The following is a 24,507-nucleotide window of genomic DNA, read 5'->3' as shown; positions in this document are numbered from 1 at the left end:
GCTGCTCCATGGAGCCACCCACACGGGAGGGCTCAGCCCAGAGAGGGGCGCCTGTGCCCTGCCGTGGTGCACTAGCCAGTTCTTCTCTTACGCTAGTGCCAGTTCCCATCCTGGTCCACCTGCCCAACATGTTCTTTACCCACACAGGATTCTCTGCTTTTAGTTCAGAGCAGTTAGAACCAGTGCCCAAAAGAGGGGCTGATACATTTGGATAAAGTCCTGCTCTCCCTGCTGCCGCCTACTATTTAGCTGCTTTCTTTTCAGATTTCATGTAGTTAAGTGTCTGCTTCATTTATGTCAAGAGTAAAGAGGTGCTAATGATGTGAGCGTTCTTGTGGAAATGTCATCACACTGCAGCCCGGGTGAGGATGGGTCCCTCTCAGTGTGCATGCAGGATGCTCGAGTTTTCACTGCGGAAACATCACCTGGAGAGTGAGTAGGGCCGCCAGTGACAGCTCTTCTGCAGCAGTTCTCCTGGACAGGTTGATTTCTTGACATTGAGTTTGGGGATAGAGAAACCAAAATAAAGTCACCTGTGTCTTCAAAAATGAAGGCTGTGGAGATTGGAGAAAGTGAAGGGACAGTAGGATTTAGGATTACAACCAGAGCACGAAGCCTCCCCTTCCAACACCCCAGCTGCGTTCCTTCTGAAGGTCTGTGTGGCAGCTGCTCCTGCTGCTGGGACACCGCTCCACCTCACTGGCTGCTTCTGCTCAGTATTCAGGTCTCCATTCAAGTATCACCCCAGCCTTCCCTGACCGAGTCAGTCCCCACCATCAGCTCACTGCTTTGGCCCTTTGCAGAGCACTTCACACCTCTGCTGGGCCCTTGGCTGTCTGTCTCTCCTTCCCCTCAGGCTCCAAAGCCGCTTATCTGTCTCACTCAGGCTGCATTTGCACCACTTTGAAGAGTACCTGGCAAATAAGAGAGTCAAAGTCAGGCCAGCTCCTCATCATTGGGGCCAGGTTATTTCATCTGAGAAGGGGACGTTTCCTCTGGGTGAAGGACGTTTGGCACCTCCTGGAGCAAGGAACAAGGTGCCAGCGAGTGGGCAAGCCAGCTCTGCAGAGCTCAGCTTCTCTCAGCGGCAGGGGGAGAGGTCCTCCTTTGTGTGTCTCGGCCACAAGGTGTCTGGCTTGACTTGGGTCTTAATGGCTTTGTAGCTCCCACTTGTGGTGTTCCAACATGTGGTGGCAGAGAGGAGGACTTGTGGCCTCCCTGGCTTGGCCTATATTCTCCTGCCCACATCCGGATTAACTCCAAATTCCACCCCTGTTTCAGGACCCAGCCCCACACCCCCTTATCTGAGATGGGTGCTGCGTCTGCTCTAGCCTGCTTTACCTGCTGTGCCAGCCATTCAGCAATGAATCATAAATTCATTTGTCCCATATCTTTCCATATAAATAAACTTGATATTTAAGAGCAGTTTTGGGTTCACAGCACGACTAAGCAGAAAGTGCAATGAGTTTCCATACACCCCCTGTCTCTCCACTTGCATAGCCTCCCCCACTGTCAACATCCCTCCCTCCCTCCAGGGTGGTACATGTGCTATAACTGAGGAACCTACATTGACATAGTATAGTCATCCAAAGTCCAGAGTTTATCTTAGGGTTCACCCTTGGTGTTGCATTCTGTGGGTTTGGACAAATGTGTAGTGACATGTATCCACATGAGAGGATCATGCAGAGTGTTTTCACTGCCCTAGAAATCCTCTCTCTGTGCTCTGTCTTACTCATCCCTCTCTCTCCACAACCCCTGGCAACTACTGATATTTTACTGCTCCATAGTTTTGCCTTTTCAGAAGGTCATACAGTTGGATTCATGTAGTATTGTAGCCTTTTCAGATTAGCTTCTTTCACTTAGTAACATGAATTTAAGTTCACTCCATGTATTTTCATTTCTTTTTAACACTGAATAATATTCTGGATTTATTTATTCATTCATCTACTGGAGGACATCTTGGTTGCTTTCAGGTTTCAGCATTTATGAATAAAGCAGCCATACACATCCATGTGAAGGGTTGGTGTAGATACAAGTTTTCAGCTCATTTGGGTAAACACAGAGTGCAATTGCTGGATCGTTAAAAGTATTTTTAGTTTTGTAGGAAACTCCCAAACTATTTTCTAAAGTGACTGTACCATTTTGCAACCCCACCAGCAATGAATGAGAGTTCCTGTTGCACCACATCCTTACCAGCATTTGAGATTGTCAGTGTTTTGGATTTTGGTCATACTAATACGTATATGGTGGTATCTCATTGTTTAACTTGCAATTCTCTGATAACATATGATGTTGAGCATCTTCTTACATGCTTACTTGCCATTTATATATCTAACTTGGTGAGGTGTCTGTACAGGTCTGTTGCCTATTTTTTAATCAGGTTGTTCATTTTCTTATTATTGAGTTTTAAGAGTTCTTTGTATATTTTGGATAACAGTCATTTGTCCTATGTGACTTGTGCAAATATTTTCTCCCAGTCTGTGGTTGATCTTCTTACTTTCTTGACATTGTATTTCAAAGAGCAGAAATTTTTAATTTTAATGAAGTCCAGCTTATCAATTGTTTCTTTCATGGACCATGCCTTTGGTGTTGTATCCAAAAAGTCATTGCCACACCCAAGATCATCTGGGTTTTTTACTGTATTTTCTTCTAGGGGTTTTATACTTTTGCACTTCATATTTAGGTCTGTGATCCATTTTAAGTTAATTTTTGTGAAGCGTCTGAGGTCTGTGTCTAGATTCATTTTTTTGCATGTGGATGTCAAGGTATTCTAGCACCATTTGTTGAAGAGACTATCTTTTCTCCTTGTATTGTCTGCTCCTTTGTCAAAGATCAATTGACCAGTTGGCTGTGGGTCTATTTCTGAGCTCTCTATTTTGTTCCATTGATCTACTTCTCGATTCTTTCTAATAACAATACCGTAGTGTCTTAATTACTATAGGTCTATAGTAAATCTTAAAGTCAAGTAGTGTCAGTCCTCCAACTTTGTTCTTTTCTTTCAATATTGAATTGGCTATTCTGGTCTTTTGCCTCTTCATATAAACTTTATGGATTAAAGAAAAGGAATAGCCAAATTGAGAGATAGTTCATATATCATGCAATTCATCCATTTAAAGCATATAATTCAATGGTTTTTAGTATACTCATGAAGTTTGCAACCATCACCACTATCTAATTCCAGAACATTTTTATCACCCCAAAAAGATACCCTTTATCCATTACCAAGTCATTTCTCATTCTCCCCTCTTCCAGCTCCTGGCAGCAACTTACTCTGTTATCTGCCTTTATGGATTTTTCTTTTCTGGACAGTTCATTTAAATGGAAACAAGCAATATGTGGTCTTTTGTGACTGGCTTCTTTCACTTTGCATATTAATGTTTTCAAGGTTCATCCACATTATAGCATGTATCGGTATTCCATTCCTCTTTATGGTTGGATAATATTCCACTGTATGGATATACCACCTTTTATTTATCCATTCATAACTGATGGGCATTGTTTCCACATTTGAATATTTTGAATAATGCTGCTATGAATATTCATGTATAAGCTTATGTGTGGGCATATATTTTCATTTCTTTTGGCTATATACCTAGGAGTGGAATTGCTGGATCATATGGCAACTCTGTGTTAACCTTTGGAGGAACTGCCAGACTGTTTACCAAAGTAGGTACACCATTTTACATTCTTACCAGCTGTGCATGCAGCCTCCAATTTTTCCCCATTCTTGCCAACACTTGTTATTGGCTGACCTCTTGATTCTAGTCATCCTAATAGGTGTGAAGTGGTATCTCACTGTGGTTTTGATTTGAATTTCTCTGGTGGGTATGATATCGAGCATCTCTTCAGGTGCTTATTGGCCATTTGTATACCTTTTTTGAGAAACATCTATTTAAATCCTTTGACCATACTTTAAAAATTGGGTTGTCTTTTTATTTTTGAGTTCTTAGATGTCTTTACACATTCTACACACAAGTTCCTTATCAGGTATATCAAATGTTTTTTCCCATTTTGTGGGTTGTTTTTTCACTTTCTTGATGATGTTGAAGCAAAAAAGTTTTAAGTTTTGAAGAAGTACAATTTATTTTCTCCTTTGTTACTTGTGCTTTGGTGTCATATGAATTGGGTTTTTAAATGAATTTTGTTGTGAACTTTTGGTCACTTTGTGTCATGCTGATTCAACTAAATTTTGTTTGTCAAGGGCAGGTTCCTGTGAAATTCATTGTTTTACCTGTTCCAATGTCTTGACTTGCTGATTTGATTTGGATCTGACTTGTATCTGGGGTCAGAATGTGAATGTTCATCTCATGGGGGTTCCCAAACACCAGCTGACTCTTTAGACTCCACACAATCACATTCTGAGCCTAAGGACTGAGTAATAGGTGCCACCATGGAACATCCATTGCCTCCTCAGCATCAGAGACGGCTAAGTGATATTCCACTGGATACAACTCCTTTCTTCTTCCACTCACTCTGTGATATCCATCTCAATATAAATATATCAAGGGGAATATTTTCTGTTTTGCCTTATGGGCAACAGCTGCTGTTTTTGCCAGGCTGTCATCTATTTAGTTGTTACTTTTTCAACTTTATTTTTAAACAGTTTAACATGGCGAACAGCAACACTGAGCGAGGGACAGATGGAGAACAAATCCAAATAACAGATTTTAGAGCCACCCTAATATAAGTGACTGGGGCGGGGGGTGTAAAACCAGATTGCCAGATTGCTAACAGCAAACAAATATCAATAAATCACAAACTAAGTGGGGAAAGGAGCAAATAAAGGGGTGGTGCACCTAAGCCATCCTTCTGCCACCAAGAGTCTGACTTAGAGAAACGGGTGGATGAGCCCAGGGTGCTGGGGGCCTCCAGGTTAGACTGAGATGAAAAGAAGTTCCGACAAACCCCTCCTGGGGTGGGGGACAAGCCCCACATTCAGTGGGTAGACATGTTAAGGTGCCTGCCAGACTTAAGTGGAACATAAAGCAACATCTGGAGCCTGGGTAAGGCTCCAGGCTCAGTGCCAACTAGGATAGTTCCCCCTTTCCCTCCAGGGGAATAAGTAGAAGTTAGAGAAGAGTGAGTTTGCAGACTGGGCTTATTTAAGAAAGAAAAAAAGAAAACTTATTTTATTAATTTCCTTTAGGACAGCCAGCACTTAAGGCAAAACAGGGCCCGAGATGCAGGCCTCTGTCATCCCCGCTGGCACTTCTGCATACCATCCCTGCAACGGCAGCTGCACTTGGTGACCTGTCTCCAAAAGCCACTCTTGTTTGCTTGTCTGTTCAAAGTGGACCAGGTGCAGATGGAGGGTGGCTTTTGGTCCTTGGGACTGACCCTTGGTACATGAACTTCCTTGCTGGAATGCTGCTCAGGCCCCTAGGACTCCTGGGCACAGGGAAGGCCACTGAGCCCAGCTTTAGCCTCAGTCATGGTACAGGGGCTGAGGGGGGGGTTGGCTGGCACTGTGTCTTCTTTTCCTGTCCCCCCAAGCCCACCCCTGCCCCCTTGGTAAAGTGCCCACATCCTAACTGGTCAGTGCAAAGGATTTCTGCACGGGTAAACAGTCCTGTCATCACCTTGGTGCGTCCTTCATTTAGTGTTTATGGAACACCACCTGTGGCTGGATACTGGGGATACAGAGATGGGTAAGACACAGTTCCTGCCTTTGGGAATGATCCACAAGGTGGTGGGGTGGGAACTGTGGTGGAGCTAAGCACAGGACCCCAGGAACCCCACACCCCAGACTGTGGGGCAGAGGACCAGTGCTCCTGAGGGAAGGTGGCACCAAAGGTTCGATGCCGAGAGGATCACAGAGAAATGAAGCCACTGAGGCAGCTCTGCGGCACTGCCATGCCTGCTGCTGATCTCCACACCGTGTTTCTAGACTCAGAAGGAGGTGAGGAAGTCTGTTCTTCCATACCTTGGAGCAGTCTTAAATGGAGCCGAACTATTATTTTCTTCTTAGCAGCTTTCAGGCTTCCCCAGACAGAGTGGATTAAGTAAAGAGTCCAAGAGAAGCTCCCCAGCTTCGGCATCAGTGAGGTGCGTGGCCTCTGACCGGCGCGGCCTCCGTGGTGCTGCCCTCGCCACCACACTGAGCTGTGACTTTGACACAGCTGAATTACAACCACCCTAGGAGACACCCTCTGGATTGTTTCAGCCACTTACAACTCAATTAATTGTGGATGGAGTTTGGACTTTGCTAGGAAGTTGAGGGCAGAGGGAGGTGGCAAATGAGTGACAGCCCAGAAAAGGGGTAAAGATTCACATGGCAGAGGAAGATAGCACCAAAGCCAGAAATGGCATCCTAGCACACCTGCGTGACACAGGGCCTGGCCATCATGCTGGGTGACCCTCACCACAGGTGTGTGTGTGTTAGGGGAGGGGCCGGGGGGCTGCGGATGATGGGCAAGGCCTAGGTGGAGGACAGTCCAGGAGCACAGAGGGGAAGGTGGCAGGGGGAGGTGTGATCTGGAGATTCCTGCAGAGATGGGGAAGGTTCCCCTCACTCTTGAACCTTGCCCTATGCCCCATTGGCCATGGATGCTGGGCACCCTGGGAGACTCCTAGCTGCATGGGCACCCTTTGTCTCCTGGGGTGGGCTGTAGGTGAGAGGATACCCAGCAAGTCATCTTCTGCCTCTGCCCAGGCCATTCCAACATCAGCAGTGTGACTGAGGTTCTGCCCTGCCCCTCCGCATCCTCCCAAGGGTTGTGAACAGTGGGGCAGGGCAGGTGCAAAGCAGTGACAGAGGACTTTCTGATATACACACACCTGCCCTGAATCGGGGGCCTGAGAACACAGGCAGGCCTAGCTGTCCTAGCATAAACCCCCCTCCACTGCCACCCAAGACCATGTCCACTGGGCTCATCTTGTCCCATTCCTCTCCATCCTCTCCAGCTTGGCTGGGCTCCCCTTCTCTGCACTCCCCCCACAACTGTCTCTACTGATTTGCCTTTTCTTATCTGCAAGGTCCAACTTGTCCCTCTCTGTCTCCCTCAATCCTGCTCACCCCCAAGCCTGGGCTCTGATCCCTCATGGCCATCTCAGTCCTCAGTAGACTCCATTCTTGCTGCACAGGCAGATCCCCTGATTCCAGCCTGCCCCACTTGGCTTTGGGCTGTTGCTCCTGGAGACTGCAAGGCCATGGAAGGAGAATGTCCCCCGTCCTATCTCCTCCTCACCACACGTGATGCACAAAGGGGCCATGGATGTCTCTGAGTGCCCTAGTGTGGGAAGGAAGCACCTGGTCCTGCCCAGTAGCATCACCCAGGTAAAAGTCCTTTGTCTAGCTCTCACTTTCTGCTGACTTGCTTGTTTGACTTCTAAGTAGGCAGGGATCCCCAGCAAGCCACTCACCTCTGGAATAAGGAAATGATCAACTCACAGGGAGGCAGTAGGCTCTGGGGTTGGGGGAGTTGTGCACAGCCACAAAGGATAGCAAAAGAATTAATACAGAGCCCAGGTGACATCCGGATATGCCCTGGATTTATGCAGCAACCTGGGTTTTTCCCAAGGAAGAATGGAACAAAGGCTGCTAGGAATGGTGGTGTCAGAGAGGGATGTGGACCTGGGATTAGAAAGAGCTGCCTTTTATTTATGTAGCTGGGTGGTGAGTGTACAGGTGTTCGTTATGTTGTTTTTGTGCCTTTTTGTATGTCTAGAATATTTCATAATGAATTTTTAAAAGAAAGAGGTGCCTGGGGCCAAGACAAATGAGATGACTCTGGAAAAGATGGAGGAAAGGCACGACACCTGGGGTGCAGGTGGCAGGAGGGGCAGGTTTCCAGAAAGGAGAAAGAAGAAGATGCATGGAAAACCCTGAGTCATGAGTCACTGGGGCTCCGTCAAGAACTTGCCGAAGCGGACACAGAAATGGAGTTGGGGTGATGTCATCATGGGAATGGACAACAGATGGGACTTGATCAAGTTTATTAGGATACAAAAAGGATCCTCTTCTGTGTCCTGCCGATCCCCTGAGTATTTATCCCAGGCTTGTGAATTCGTTTCCATGCACTTGGGCATGGCTGTCAGGAGAGGATGGGAATTTCCTTTATTGTCATTATTGTTGTTGTTTAAAAAACAAAAACATTCAAAAGTAAGTGAAACTCCTTTTCAGCATGCCTGGTGTTCAGGATCTGAGTTTCAGAAAAACAGATAATGTGTCCTGGGGAGGAGGGGGACTGTGAAAGGGGAATGACTCACTTTTCAAAAACGATGTGCTTAAGTAATAATGCCTTTAGTGGGCTTAAGTGAGATCTGAGGAGTTAGACTGTTTAGATCCGATCCTACATGGAAAGTAGTTCACCTGCCAGGTGTGATGACTGTGTTCTGTGGTTGGCATGTCCTCCATCTGCACTGGGCTCTGAGTTGGCCGTCCCAGGACAGGGTGGTGTTCGAGCCCCTCACCATGGCCTCTGCCCCAGGGAATGGGGCATGTTTGTTGCTTTGTGAGAGAAGAGGAGGGGACCTGTGCTGAATGGTGACTGCCCCACAGGGAGCCCACCCACTTTTTGTCCACCCACCAGGCTGCCTGGACCACAGGGCCTTTATTTAGATTGCTGGTGTGGATAGTGTGAGCTGAGATAAGGGCAGACGGCTGATGGCAGCTCTGAGCCCTGTTTCTGTGGGGGCCATAGTGCTTCTGGAAGACTCTATCTTAATGACTCAGTGGATTTTAATATTATTTATGAGAAAACTGCAATAACAGGCTAACAATGGGCTTCTAGGTCTAGATCTTGTATCAAAGGCCTATGGGATTAGACACTTCATTCCTGCCCTCCTTGTGTTTGGTGTGGCATTGTATTGAAAAGCCTGGTGTTGAGTAGGAGTCTGTCTCCTTAGGCAGGGGTTGGTTTTGTCCTTGCCTTGACCAGGAATGGCCTGTACTGCCAGCCATACTGTCCCACTGGCATGGCTAAACCTCTAACATGGGTCACAAAATATGTCTGGGTATGGTTTTCTGAAATATGAACCTGAAAGGGGTCACAAAAGAGAGCAGGTGATGGATGTGAATGACTTTGTGTGGCTGTGCTTGTGAGAAAGTTCCATGCTGCCTCTTCATGACCAATCCACTCACTAGAGTCTCCTGGAAAAGCCCTGTGCCTGCCATGTGGGAGCATCGCATGCTGTTAACTAGAAGCTCCTGGCACTGCAATCAGAGGCAGTGTGAGCACTGGAGAGGGGCCTGCAGACCCTGACATGGCCACTGTGCTAGGCTCCCCAGCAAAGGTGGGCAGGCTGCTCTGTGCACCGTGGCTCTGGAGGGGAGCCTGTGATGTAGTGGTGTGTGAAATAGGACATGGTCTGGGTCACATAAACCTCACCTACAGCAGTCTCAAGATCAAGGAGAGACTTCTGGTTAAACATGGTGACTTGGCACATACATGGATCTCTGTCCCTTCCTAATCACCCTCCCCCCAACTACGGCCTTAAAGAAATTGGCAAAGCTCAACTCCACAAGGACCATGAGAACAGGAGAAGAGATGACAGCAGGTGAGAGATATCAGCGAACCTGTGGAAGCCAGAAAGTCTGTGGACAGGTGGTTACCATGCAGTGGAGAGGAGAGCTGGAAACCCAGTGAGAATTGAGAGAAGTCTCTAGAAGCATTGACCCTTGGTTCCCTCAAACCCTCAGATCAGAAATGGGAGTTTCAGATACTTCTGAAGGTGAGGTGGGGAATGAGTTTGAAAACATGGAAATGGATTCAAAATCTGCACAAAGAATCATCAGACCCCAGATCAGCTCCCACAACTTCCCTTCCCCACCTTGGTCAAAGACTAGAGGTTTCTTTTCAAAAGGATATGATCCAGAGACATTCTAGACTTGGAGACACTATGTGCACCTGAGAGCACGTCTGAACACTCTGCTCATAATGCAAGGAGGTGTTTCAAGGCTAGTCCTGAGTTGTGCAGCTTTCAGTGCCTCTCCGCCCAGAGTACAGGCTACCCAGGGTCTGCCCCACAGATAAGGAATTTTTTGGGAGACAAAAAATAAGGAATATTAGAATGAGCTCAATAGTTGGAGGCTTCCTTTGTAAGTAAACTGATTGGCTGAAGAGAAGGAAAACTTACACATACATTGTATAGATGTGTGTGTGTGTGTGTGTGCACATATACATATGTATCTGTATATGTATGTGTGTTTGTGTGTATGTGTGTGTATGTATACAGTCCCCCAAAGAAATGACCAGATCTCTACCTAATGCCCCATAGAGAAATCACCAACTTTTTAGTGTCTCACTATTAAATATTAATATGGTCAAGGATCATCTGGCATTTGTGAAAAGAAAACCTCTAATATGATATCAAGAGAGAAGGAGAGAGAGAGAAAATCAAGTTAACAGAAAAAAAGGAGCTAGAAGGAGTAAAGCCAAGTCCAGGAGTGGAAGAAAACTTTAATAAAATTATAATTAATGTCCTCCGAGAGATAAGAGGAGATAATGTATCCGTAAAATGAGAAGAGGGAGTCATAAAAAAGGAACATCCAAAGAATAAGCAAGAACTCTAAGAAATTAAACATATGACAGCAGAAATTAAAAATTCAGTAGAGGGTTTGAAGGGTAATGTTGAGGGACTTTCTCAGAAAGTAGGAAAAGGAAACAACAATGTAGAAACTGGGATGGCAAAAAATAAGGAATATTAGAATGAGCTCAGTCTAGAATCATAGCAGTTCTGAAAATAGAGAGCAAAGTCACCTTAGGAAAGGAAATTACTAGAGAAGTTCTGCAAGAGAGCCCCCAGGACTAAAGGGTGCGTGCTTCCAGCCTGCAGGAAGGAGCACATGAATGGGACACACTCACCACGAGGCGGGGCGTTGTGGAGTTTCAGAATGAATGCTAGGGACAAAGAGATGAGTCATAACCTCTCAGGAAGGAAGTAAAGGTACACACAAAAATTGGAGCACAGAACAGCATTTCTGTTCAGAATTTCCAACAGCATCCTCAGAAACTAGAAGACACTAGGACAATGCCGTTTGCCTTCTCAGGATAAGCGGTTTCCCGTTTGGCTCTCTACTTACAGCCCAACAGACTGTTAAAGGTGAGAGGGAATGACGTTGATTCAGATAGGCATGGTCTCAAATGATGTACCTCCTATGCACCCTTGTGCCAGCAAAATAAGAATGGTGCTGTGTGGTAGACAGAATAATCGAGACCCCCAAAGATATCTGTATCCTAATCCCAGGAACCCATGAAAATGTTAAGTTATAGGCAAAAGGGAGTTAAGGTTGCACATAGAATGAAAGTTGCTGATCAGCGGACCTTGACACGGGGAGATGACCCTGGATTATCCCAGTGGACCCGATATAATCACCAGGGTCCTTAGAAGTGAAAGAAAGAGGCAGAAGAGTTGGTCAGAATGATGCAATATGAAGGCCTCTCCCAAGGTTGCTGGCTTTCAAGATGGAGGAAGGAGCTATGAGCCAAGGAATGTGGGCATCCCCTAGGACTGGAAAAGGCAAGGAAAAGGATTCTCTTCTCCTCTAGAGTCCTCAGAGGGAATGCAACCCTGCCAACACCTTGATTTAATCCAGTGAGACCCATTTCAGGCTTCCAAACTCTGGAGGTCTGCAGATATCTGTATCTATAATGTAATACACGTGTGCTGTTTCAAGTCACTTAGTTTGTGGTAATTTGTTACAACAGCAATAAAACTAATGCAGTATGGGAACCAGGACACAGGGATCAAAAGTAAGAATTCCCAGGTGACAGCCGGACAAAAGTCTCAGGTCCACCCTGGAGCGGGGATGGGGCACTCTCCATGGGATGACTCCTGGGAAAAAACAAAAAGGAACTGACAGATTCCTAATGTGCTGAAATGTTTCAGGAGGGATTTTAACAGGTCTGGCAGTCAGTGTATATGTGCAAATAAGTGTTAGGTGCATTTAAAGCCATTTTTAACACTGAAGAAAACAAGGTGTGCAAGAAAGGAAGTATTATCATGCACTTCATCCATGAGCAATAGGCTGCACATCCATGATGCTGTGAACGCTGACAACTGATTTAACCAAAGTGGAGGTATCACTCTATTGGGAAGATACCAAGAACAGAAATATGTGTTTAGAGGAGGTGGCATAAGAGAGATAAAACCTGTCCTTCCATTATGGGCACTATCAGATAATAGTTAAAAGTGGAAAATCTAGAAATAGTGATGTGTAGCCTGTGCTATGAACTGAACTGTGTCCCCACCACCCACCCCAAATTCATAGATTGAAGCCCTAACCCCCAGTGTGGCTGTATTTGGAGTAGAGAAGTCAGTAAGATTAAATGAGGTCATTAGGATGGAGCCCTGATCCAGTAGGATGAGTGTCCTTATAAGAAGAGATACCAGGGGGCTCACTTCCTTTCCACCATCTGAGGTCACAGTGAGAGGGTGGGGGGTTGTCTGTCAGTCAGCAAGGAGGGCACTCAAGAAACTGAATTGGCTGGCACCTTGATCTTAGACTTCCCAGCCTCCAGGACTGTGAGAAATAAACCAGTGTTGTTTAAGCTACCCAGTCTATGGCATTTTGTCTATGGCAGCCTTAACTGACTAATACATGTTATTTAGAAATATGACAGTAAATAACATAAGAAATAGCTAAAGCCATTGAGAGTGATTATCTCTGGGACGTGGGTCTCAATCTGGGGAGGGCTGGAGCAGGGACTGCTATTTTTCATTGGTGGACTTTTATTAGTTTTGATTTTTCAAGCCATGTATGTATATATTTTGACTTTTAAAAGTTAATCAATTAAAAAGCCACTGACGATAATTTGTTGGCTCAGGTGAATATTAAGTACAGAAGCAGGGTGATCTTCAGAAGTAGATTCCCCAGGTCTCCAGCTACATTTTTTGATGGCTCAGCAGCTTCCTCTGAACTCGTGTGGTCAACAAAAAGGCCACAGCAGCTTCAGGCCTGGCATGCACCCTCTACAGCTCCACTGACGGAGCTTCTCCCCCAGAAGTTCTCAGCAAACATCTCCTTGTACCTTATATAACAGAATTTGCTCCAGTAACTATGGCCAAGGAACTGAGCTGAGCTAATTGGCTTAAGCTGACCATGACCTCCCCTGAAACACACTGGTTATGGGGACAGGGGTAGGTGGTAATCTGGGAGGAATTGGGGTTTCTCTTACCAAGAGGGAAGAGGGGGAGAATACTGAGTGACTCAACATGGCAAATGTCCGCTACGAATGGGTTCCTCTGAAGAATTCCTTCTTTTCCTTATGAGTTGTAAGCACCTGCTGATACTTGAGACTGATTCATTGGTTGGTTTGATGACACTTAAGTTAAATGCTAGCTGTTGCTATATGTGACCTAGAAATAGAGAAAGCTGGAAATAGAGAAAATGACTAATAAGGGAAGCTGAAAGAGGGAAGACATCCCACATTGTATAAGGGATTTGGGAAAGTGAAAAATAAAAGGCAGAAATGAGTCCGCAGCCCTATCTTCTTAGGGGAAGTGTGCACAGCTGTGACTCAGTTGGACATGATTGAAAATTTCAGCCTCAGGAAAGTGGTTTAATTGAGGGATGACTTCTAGATCGTCCCCTGACTCCAACTCTCTCCCCAGCCAACCTACTGTGGATACCCAATATTACATCATTAGAAACTCATTTCTGTGGAAGGAATTCCCATGACCTCTGGGAGGATGGTACATTTGGCTATTACCTGTCACTAAAGCTGTAGAGTTGGTTTGCCAAATCCTTCTTAGACAGCTGCAACAGGAGGAAGCCTTAGATGTAGGAGGAGAAGAGGGGAAAAGCAAGAGAGGTTACCCACTCAGCACAGGGGTTGGGGTGGGAGGAAGCAGAAAGAGGTTTGGACCAAGGTAGAAGCAGGGTAGCATCAGGTCCTCAGCCCCTGGAGAGTTAACCTTCCCCAGGTCCTGATAAGGGAGTACTAGATGCTTTCTACTTTGCAGTCAACTGTCTTGCCAAAGTCACCAGCTCTCACATTCCCTCTGACTGATGCCCACAGCTGGAGGGACACTTTGGGTAAGAAGGAGGCTATCAAAACGTCCACCACAACTGCTCCCACCAGCTGAGCTGACTGCTTTCTCCAGGCAGCTGGCTTAGTTCCCTAACCTGTTTATGCCTGTGGAACTTGCTGCTGTAATAGTGCAATTTAATTACGTGTTATATAAACCAATTAAACACCATTGCAAAAAAGGAAAAATAAGTTTTTTTCAATGAAAACTAAGTTGAAGTTTTGGAAAGACTCAAAAAAGACTAGTAACTTTTTAAATGCTGCTGTTAAATATGGGTGAAAGAACCATGAAATGTTGGGAAAACATCTATAAAACCAACAGAAACTTTTGTACTCAGATTATTTTGCAAGTATATTATCATTCCACTTAAAAAAAAACTATAATTGGAATTGTAGGCAATGCTCTGTTATAAGATTTATTTAAGAAAGACAATTCTATCCAGGAGATGAGCAGTTAAAGAAAAGATCTTTGGTTTACATTCAAAGTTTGTGAATGGATGTACAAGCATACGTTAGATGTTAAAATGCTTCAGTTAGCTAGCCAATCATCTCAGCTAAGAGGACTTCAGAGTATGCTGGGTTTCAGCTCCTGGAAACTCCCTCCCACCCTTCCGAATCAGAGGCTGGTATGCATAGTGAGATTACGTTTTGGGGCTACAGATGCTGAGCTGGGTAGGTTTCCCAGAGCTCCAGAACGGAGAGTAGCCAAGGATAAAGGTCGGGGATGGTTTCAGCCTCAGCCTGTCCCTCTGTACTCTCCCAGATCCATTCGCCGCCCCCTCCCCTGGGGCGCCTGAGCAGAAGCTGAAATCCAACCTTCACTCTCCCTTCTCCCCTCAGCTGACTGAAGAAGGGACAGGGTGATTCTACAGCTGCTGAAGACTCAGGCTCAGAAGCGACTGGCATTTGGGGTTCTTTATCTGGCCTCACGACTACATCTGCTGCTCCCCTTTGCACATACTGTCTGCTCCAGCCAGACCTGGGAACTCACTGCCTTGATTATGCTGGGCCCATTCCTGCTCCTGCGTGTTGGCTTAGATTCTCCCCTTTCTAGACTTGCCTTTACCATGCTCTTCATATACTTTCCAGCCTTCAAGCCTCTGCTTACTGTCTGCTGCCTCCAGGAAACCCTCCCCCATTACCCTTTGAACTTACTTCATGTACCACCTTCCTGCACTTAGTCTTGACTGCCTTCTTGTCTTTCCAAGGTATAGGGGGATTTAAGGTAGTAAGTAGAGGTTCTTACCTAGGTTCACTGGCATAACCATGCTTTCCCCCATCTATGAAAATGGAGTTCTTCTTGCGCCCCTGTCTGTATTGTATTTCAGACCCTCCTACCAACATCACCACCCTGTATGATTGCAAAAGTGCCACCATGAACACTACTGTGGTGAACCTAGACATTCAGGAGTATTTGCTTGATGATGACTTATAAACTGATGTGGGAAAACCAACGAACTCCAAAGAGCTATGAGGCACACCCCAGAGTCCTGGGTCCCTAGCACTGAAGGGGAAACGGCAGGAGTTTGGGTCAACTTGGTTCTTCCAGCAACTTTAAATCAGAGACTTTCTGTAATCAAGGCACTGGAGTGGGGTGGAGGGAGGAGGGGCCGGAGGGGCCAGAGACAAGTGACCCATGGTGGTATGCGCCCTCTAGAGCTGAGGAGTTGCTGGGGAGATGGCCACACACATGAGGACCTCAGACATGGGGATACAAAATGCTGAAGGAAGCGGGGAGTCTGGGCAGGCTTCCTGCAGGAGGGGCTCTGAGAGGATTTGAGGGAGGGGCCTTAGCAGTGGGCAGGGCCAGACAGGGAGTTCTTATGTGGTACTATCACTGGACCCAGATAGGCTTGGTGGCCTCTGTCAGGGTCAGTTCTGATGCCTTCTCCTCAGAGGGGAAGCTGGATGGTTGAGGTACACATCTCTTTCCTAAGTCATGTGATGGAAGTTCCAGAGAAGAGCTCTGACTGGGTTTTCCCAAGATCCAAAGGTTGGGTGACACATACTGGGTGGCTTGGGACAGTCACTTTATGCCTGCTGTCCCTCAGTAACTATAAATACTGTCCCTTATCACTCTCAAAAGTGGTCCTCTTGAGGCAATAAGATGTGTGGCCTTCCTACCAGTGCTGCATGTTGGGTGGGAATGGTCCAGTCCCAGGAAGATAAGGGGCAGGAACCTGAGGACAAATTCAGAGACAGTCTTCAGGGGTTCCTCTGCTGTTAGGGTCACCTGTCTCTTTCCAAACACCCACAACACCATTCACACTGCCTGCTCTTGCTTGTTCCTGTATGTCACTTGTGTGGCAGTCATCGATGCAATGCAGAGTACACAGTGGAGTTCAAAAACAGAGTGAAATGAATCCCTTTTCCAGGGGATACGATTTTTTTTTTTACACCTGAGCCGGAGCTGGAAATGCCTTTTCTCTGAGAGAAAGGCTGGCATTAAATATTCCTGTCACAATGGACACCAGGTGGAGATAGAACTTTCTGCAAAGCAGGAATTAGATAGAGGGAGTGGTGTGATGAGTAATAGGACTCAGAGCACCAGGAAATAGGGCAATGGGCAAGACCACAGAGGCAGGGGAAGCTGCCAAGTGAGGCCTGTGGTCACTGAAGCTTCCCTGTTTTGTTGTGTGGAGCTCTGAGTGCCACCATTACCTGCCTGATACCAATTCCTACTCCCACGGACCAACCCTTGCTCCCACTGCCCTCTGGTTTCCCCTCCCCACACCTGCCCCCTACCAGCCTCGAACCCCCAGCCCGCTTGGCATTAGACCCAAGCAGACAGGGCTGGGGGTGGCATCCAGGCCAAATCCACAGCATGAGCCTCCCCAGGCACCACCAGCCAAGGAGGTCAGGCACAGAGAGCCATCTTGTTAAGCCTGTGAGATACCCCACACCTCCCATTGCCCTTGCAGGTGATCCTGTGTCAGCTGAGATCACTGCTCTGTGCCCCCGGCTGACAGGAAGGCTGCCTCGTGCTTTATTTCTTTTCCTTGTCAGAGAAAGAAAGCTTTTCTTTTTTTCCAAATATGAACCTTCCAAATATCTAATGTTTTTCAACAATAGAATACTGAATATTCTCGGTCTGTCCCTATTCTGACTGAGAAATAGCCATTCCTGCTTCAACAGCCAGAGAGCAGAGGGAAGGAGTCCTCAGCAGGCATCCTCCCCCTTCCTACCCTGGAGGTCTGGGCAGGGGGCTGCGGGAGGCCAGGGCTTCTGGGCAGCCGCTGCCCTCTCTCTCTCAGCTGCTCCAAGCCATTCCCTGCCGGCTCCCCTCACTCAGATTTGCCCAGCCACAGGAACACTTCCCGGAGGCCAGAAAAATAAAATGTGCGTGACTGAGCAGCCGGGCCTGGGCGGGGCAGCCCGACCAGGGAGATTAGGCCTTTGATCCTAGACAGGCTCTTCTCCCTCCTCCCCTGGCCCAGTCCTCACTGTTGGCTTTGGCTCTGGGCTCAGTCCTCCCTCTTTCTCAGGGCTATTTTAAGATTCGAGGCCAAGGTCACAGGAACTTGGACTTCTAAGGGGCCATCGCCCCTAAAGCAGTGAACAAAGGAGGATTCACTCGCCTTAGGAGATGCTGTCTCTCAGGGACCCACAGACATGCACAGTCTCCTCCTCTTCTCTGAATCAGACCAGGCAAACTGGCCTGGTGCCCTGCCGGGCAAGGCGGGATGGGCTGGGCCCCAGTTCACTCTCCACAAACACTTACTGGGCTTCCCCAAGGTACCCCACCTCAGGCCCCTGGGCTGAGGGCCTTTATTCTGCTTTGGCCTCCCTCCTGCCCCAGAAGGCTGCTTGAAGACAACTGTCTCCCCATTTCAGGGCCTCTCAGCCCTTCCCAGCAGAGCGGGGACTTGCCCATCCTGCTGGGTGGGGCTCAGCATGCGCCTGGGAGAGGCCCCGTGGAGATAGGTTCTCAGGCTGTGGACAGTGGCCCCATGACAAAACACAATGTCTCCCCTGTGGCATTTTACTTCTGCCTGACTTCTGCTGCCCATTTTGTTCAGTTAACACTTTGCTGGAGTGTTAGGAAGGCTTACAACTGAATTCTTTCCTTTAGTAGGGAAAGCAAGAGGCGTACAAATAATTGCCATTAAAATCAATAGCTGTTGATCAAGTACCTGCTGTACCTGGTATTGGGAAAAGAGGGAATAGGAAAACGCTGAGTGGAGTCCAGCTTGTGGGCAAGGGGCTGAGTCTCTTTTTGACCCCCCTCTGGAAAGCAGGGAGGGTGAGCCTGGCACAGTGTGTGCTCAGGATGGATAAGTGAAGGCTGGGTCACTGCCCCAGTAGCCAGAGGTGTCTGGGTTGCTGGGATGCATGGCTCTGTGTGTGTCACCAGCTGGGGGTCCTGCTGGCCTCCCCACTTGGCTTTCCCACACTCACAAGGGTGTTGGTTGTTCAAATTTGGAGGAAGGTGCTGGTCTCTAGTGCATCCTCCAAATCCCTGTTGTGGGGCCTTGATGCCCAGTGGGGGCTGAGTGATGGCCCTGGGTATTGTGTTTAGGAATGGCTGATTTTTTTCTTCATTAATGAACTTTATTTTATAGAGCAGTTTTAGGTTAGTAGAAAACCTGAGCAGAAAGTAGAGTTCCTATATACTTCTATTCCTCCCCTGCCCCCCAAGTTTCCCCTTAATTAATATCTTGCATTAGTGTGGTACATTTGTTATAACTAATGAACTAATATTGATACATCATTATTAACCAAATTCCATAGTTCACATTAGAGTTCACTCTTCAAGTTATACAGTTTTATGGGTTTGGACAAATGTATAATGACATGTATCTACCATTCCAGTCTCATACAGAATAGTTTCACTGCTCTAAAAATCTTTTGTGATTGACCTGTTTTGAGCACTGGTAGTAGGATGACTCTGAGAAAGTCACTGAGCTTCCCTGTGCCTCCACTCTCCTAACTATGAACTGCCCTGGCGGGATTTTGCAAACAGGAGCCTGGCCTTTTCATCACTGCATCCCAGCAGGTAGCAAGGATCCTGGGAGACAGTCAGTGCTCAATAAATGGGTTGAATCTATCCTCCCTGCCTGACAAATATGTGGGTAAATACTTCTTTAAATCATCAAACTTAACACAAATATTAGTAAATATTAACTACTAAGGCTGATATTAATATTAGTATTAAGTTGTTCATCATCCAGATCTGATTCACACCTTATCTTCTTATTGCTACTGAGAGCCACTGGAGATCTGCAGAGGGGCCTGGGTGTTTGCAGTCCCACGTTTGCACATAGATTCCAGCCTCCCACCATCCCAGAGTCATCTGACTTGGGAAGGAGAGAAGAAGGCACAAGGACAGAGAAAGGGGGGTATGTCGCTGCACAGTCTAGCCAAGGGCCAGCTGTTTCTCCCAGGCCAGCAGGCTGGAGCCAGACCCCTCTGCTCCTCGAACACTGCTTCCTTCTCTTGAGGAGAGCCATGAGCATCTGCACCACGGAGGCCTGGCCCTTGACAGACAGCACCAGCCAGTCATGGAGCCACGGACTGGAGAGACGGAGCCTGGACAATGCACTCTGGCCCATTTCCAGTCATTCCTGGAGATTCGAGAAAACAAGTCATTTGTCTGGAGTGTTCCTTAATGATCTAATGAGAGCGAGACAGCCAGATCACAGGATTTGAGGGCCTCCAGGTCAGGGTCTGGGAAGGCACCTGAAATCATTAAGGCCCTTTCCTGGCTGAGGGGTCTGGAAATCACACTTTTTCTACCCAGATGTGAAGTGGTGCCCAACACCTGGTAGGATGGGTGAGGGTGGGAGAGTAACTGTTAACACAGAAAGTTACTAACTTGACAGTCTCACCTTGAATCATAATTTTATTTTCTTAATTGGAAGAGACCTTAGTGATCACTCCCTCCTTTCACAAATGGGAAGACTAAGGCTAGGAGAGGGGAAGAGGCTTGTTCAGAGCTCCTGCTGGCCTCCTCTTGTCTCACAAGCTGGGATTTTTTCCCCTGTTTTTTACTTGTAACACTGGTTTTTGAGGCTTAAAGCACATTCTAAAAAAAAAAATCAGGACACTGAAAAAAATTATACATGCTATTTATTCAATCTCACTCAGAGAAGCTGTTAGCTCTAATGACCTTTCCAAATTAATAAAATCTGTAAATGCTCAATTGTTTATTGCAGACATTGAGTTACACCTCTAAATGACTGGAGGACCTGCCTGTCGCCTGGAATATTTAGCTCCAGGGCTCAGCAGCTGGGAGAGCTCCATGCCCTGGGCAGTGGTGCTGTGATCAGATCCCCTGAGAGAGGACGTAAGGCTGCTAGTCCCTCTAAGAGCCTTGGTGGAGCAGCCCACGGCATGCTCAGCCCTGACCGAGGGCCTGTGTTAGAGGCAGTCCCTCTCTTTCCAGGGCTCCTGCCAGGGATTTCTTGGGAGAGACCAAGTTTTCAGACATAAATATAAGGCAGTGCCTAAGCTAGTGCTTGATTGTAGGCTATGACATCAGAGAAAACAGATGTGGGAGGTATCTGGAAGGCTTGATGGAGGACGTGGAACTTGATGTAGGTCCACTAACAAGATTTGGATTAGGTCAGGTGGAGGGCACAGAAAAGGACTTTCTAGGCAGGGAGTGTGGGGTTAGCAAAGAGTAAGAATGGGAGTGTAGTTGCACCAGTGTACCTGGGGGAGGAGGCGGGCAGGGACATGATGGACAGGGCTGGTTGGTGGAGGGAGGCCGCATTCTCCATGGTGATGGTGTTGGACTTCAGGAGGTGGCACAAGAGAATCCTGTTTCTTAAAGCTCAGCCCCTTCCATCTGAGACTATGCTGTATCAACATCCTGCTTATAGTCTTTAGGATTCCCTGGCCCAGGGTCACACTGTCCAGTTTTTCCTTTTGTCCTGGGACAGTCTCCTTGTCTGAGCTCGTGAATAGGCCACTTTGACTTTCAAAATGAAGATGGACAAAAGTCTGCAGAGGAATGTTGTGTCTGCTGTACTTTTATCGTTTCCATGAATCTGACTACTCTAGGTACCTATGTAAGTGGACTCATACAGAATTTGTCCTGGTGTGTCTGGCTTATTTCACTCAGGTTTCATAATGTCCTCAAGATTCCTCCATGTTGTAGCATGTGTCAGAATCTCCTTCCTTTTTAAGGCTGAATACTATTCCATCGTGTATATAGACCACATTTTGCCTATCTCTTCATCTCTCAACAGGCATTTGGGTTGCTTCCATCTCTTGCCTATTGTGAGTCATGCTGTAAGAACATGCATGTGCAAATATCCAAGTAGGATTATATACTTCTAACATATACTTGCAGGAGGATTTGAGCTTTTAAAAAAAGTGCTTCAGGCTTTCGAATTATCAGGGGATGGTGGGCTGGTCCTCACTATCACTCCTCAAGGAGCGGTTTGCTAGCATGCCATCCCCCTTGAGCAGAGCTCTTCATTACCCTCTGCCAGGGACCCAGATTGAGGGCTGGACTCTGGCACGCACGGCCGTTCCCCACACCATGCTTAGCTGCTTCAGTCTGCATGTTAGCCAGTGTCATGGCCTCTTTGCCTTCACTTCTCATCCTGAAACACATCAGTCATGTTGAATTTGTCCCTGGTTGAGGTAGCAAGTGCTTTGTGCTCTCTCTTGGTAAGTTCTTCCTCCCACCTTCTAAAATGTATTTAGCCAAGATGGTAAAAGCCCAGGAACATCACTGATGCACACTTCTGCCTTCCTGTCCTGTGTTCTCCCCCTCCCCTACCCCCTCCAAAAATCTACCCAGCTGCTGCTGTGGAGAACTAAAGGGCATCTTGTCTTGAAGCATCCCTACCTTAGGGCATTAATTGCCTCTACAGATCCCAGACTCACTTAAAACACATTAAAGTGGTGACACACTCAGACAGAAAGGCAGGAGAATTCACAGTTCAGGTTGGCATTGTCATTAACTCAAGTCTTTGGTGTCAGCTCCCTCCCGAACTGAACTTACCGCCTGGCCTTCCAGTCAACCTCCGCAATGCATTTTCTGGCCTTTGTTGGTTTGTGTCAGTTCTTGAACATTATTTAAATGTAGTTTGGGGCCCGTGCATGCAATTACCATTGTGTTATTATTCAGAACCAGATTGTTAAGATTCAGGCAGCTGTACAAGGAGATGCCCTGTGCTGTGAGGTCCAATTTAGGAGGGCCTTCCGAGCCGGCGCGCAGGGTTGCTAGGCAACCCCATGCTACCGAAGAGGAGGCCTCACTCCGAGTGGGAAGAAGGCGAGCGCCTTCAGGGAATTGGAGGCAGTGGTCAATCTGAGACTGGCATGTCGCCGGGGAGAGGGAGGGGGACGTGCGAGGAGCCAGGGCACCCACCCAGCTAGCACACGGTGTTCCTGCGAGGGGAGAGTGCTGCTGGGAGTGAGGACGCCGAGAAGGTGCAGAAGCCCGAGGTCGGCCAGGAATCTGCCGAAGGATACCCAGAGCAGACGCTAATATGCTTCTCCATCCCTTTCTTCTCTTTGCAGGAAATGAGCAGGTTTGTGGAGAAGCTGCTGGCCTGAAATTTAAGACGAAGGCATCGTTGCTTGTGAGTATGAATTTCGCTTTTTCAGGTCTGTGGTTTGACAATGTTCCTGGGAAGTGGGTGGGTTTCCCTGTTTGGAGAGGGAAACATGACCATGTGGAATCGGCTTTTGGTTCTTCCAGAGGGCACCTCTGGCTGGGTGGGGTGGACCCAGGAATGTAAGGCTTCAAGTTGAAGGCAGCTGGTTTGCTTCCTGGCTCTGCCCTCTGAGTGAAGAGTCCTCCCACTGGCTCAAGAAAGAGAGGCCCACCCATTTGGTTGACTGGCCTGCAGGGCGAACAGGGGTCCTCTGGGGAAAGGAGGACATGCATTTTTTCACCCTGGGACCACAAAGACTTGGTACAATTCTAAGTTTGCTGCTCAGTTGACCCAATTTAGAGCAGTAAATTCTCATCTAGGCCATGGAACAGTGTGATAAACTAAAAGCAATCAGATGACCCAACCCATTACTCCATCTGGTAATATCATTAATCACGGGGTGCCTGGCACCCTCTGGAGGCTCTGAGAGATACAAGAGGAGCAGCAGGCCTGGGCTCAGTTTCGGAGGGGCTTTCAGTCCAGTGTGGGGATTGAAGACATCTGCACATGAGACCATTAAAAAACTTTATGAAAGGGTGTAAGGTCCCCTCTGGCTCATGTGGCACAGGCAGAACTGCTGGTGACAGGACTGGTCATGGAAGACTTTCTGGGGACGACAGTCTTGAACCAGGCTGATGGGGGAGGGAGACCATTCCAGGGAGGAAGAAAGAGGGCAGACGCACCAGGATGGAGGCCCCCAAAGGCCTGATGGGAGGATGTTGCCAACATGGGTCTGACGGGGAAGGAAGGCAACCTGGTGACACTGGGCAGGGTCAGGTGGTAAAAGGCTTGAAATGACTTCATGAATGGTCCATGTGCAAAGAATCATGATGGAATAAGGTGTCCCTCATCTATGTAAATAAAATTACCTTTCTGCCAGTTTGTGACTTATCACTCACATGAATGGCTATATGGATTTTTCACCAAATTTGAGGTTGTGTTTGACATTAATATAGATGCTAGGTAGATTACAGGAAATTGACATTGCAAGTCCTCCCCATATCTCAGAGAGGGAGAGAAAGAGACAGCCTTCTCGAGGCAGCTGTAGCCGAGGACCACCAGAGGCCCTTGAGGTCAGGGATAGGGATGCACCCTGAGCTCCAGGCAGGCAGTTGCCAGGACAGTGCTCCCAGCTTGCTTATCCCCGGACTTGCCTCTCACAAAAGGAGCTCTAGGTACTGTGCCCACGAGGGGCAGCTCGAGATTTATTTATTTAACATAGGTTAGTTATTTGTTCCAAGCAAGCAAGGGAAGCTAACTGGTTTAAATCTCAAGAACTACAACCAGTATTGACATAGTGTTACCAGTTTACAGCGTGTTTGACAGTATTGCCTCTTAAGAGTTTCACAGAGGCTATCAGTATGGTTGTTTTGCAGATGAGGAAACTGAAGCTCAGAGTAGTGACCTATTTTGCTTGAGTTGGCCAGCTAGTAACTGATAGAGCTGACATTCACACCGACTTTTCTGCTCGTAACTGGACTCTGACTGTGGAACAGGCCAAGGCTGCCCCTGCCTCCTGCCCATTCATCCTGGACAAGAAGAATACTTATTGTGGGGCCCCACAGGGGTCTGCTTGTGGGAACTCTCTACTCAGGGTAGGCAGCATTTTGCTGTGCTGGCTCTCATGGTTGAACAGTGTCAGACTGGTGGTCTTTGGCCAGGCAGGAAGGTGGTTATGGTTCTGCCCTCAAAGAGGAAGGTGCATGTGTGCTTCTGTTGCCAGAGAGAACCCTCTGGAAAGGTGCAAGAGGGCTCTATGTACAGCTGTTTTAGGTTGGACTGATTTAGGTTGGACTCCCGAGAAGCAGGGCTTGAGACAGGGTTCAGGTACATGTGAGGTATCAGGGGAAAGCTCTGAGGGAAAACTTGTCAGGGAGGCGCGGAAGCAGGTTAGGGAGGAGGAGCCAATCAGATATGTCAGG

At 47.4% G+C, this 24,507-nt stretch overlaps 1 protein-coding gene across 4 annotated transcripts in view; it reads left to right on the top strand.

Annotated features, from left to right (window-relative positions):
- ZBTB7C (zinc finger and BTB domain containing 7C) overlaps positions 1-24,507 on the top strand; it is a 328,498-nt gene that overhangs the window by 165,802 nt on the left and 138,189 nt on the right. For all 4 annotated transcript variants that reach the window (XM_037016809.2, XM_037016791.2, XM_037016816.2 and 1 more), the window contains one exon: positions 22,449-22,510. Coding sequence is in view for 1 of the 4 variants with exons in the window: in XM_037016791.2 (XP_036872686.2) it covers positions 22,449-22,510 (62 nt within the window). In the remaining 3 variants the exon portion in view is untranslated. The remainder of the gene's footprint in view (positions 1-22,448; positions 22,511-24,507) is intronic.

This window comes from Manis javanica, chromosome 9, assembly GCF_040802235.1.
Source record: "Manis javanica isolate MJ-LG chromosome 9, MJ_LKY, whole genome shotgun sequence".
In the NCBI taxonomy this organism is placed as follows: Eukaryota; Metazoa; Chordata; class Mammalia; order Pholidota; family Manidae; genus Manis; species Manis javanica.
This window is presented reverse-complemented; position numbering and strand designations above follow the sequence as displayed.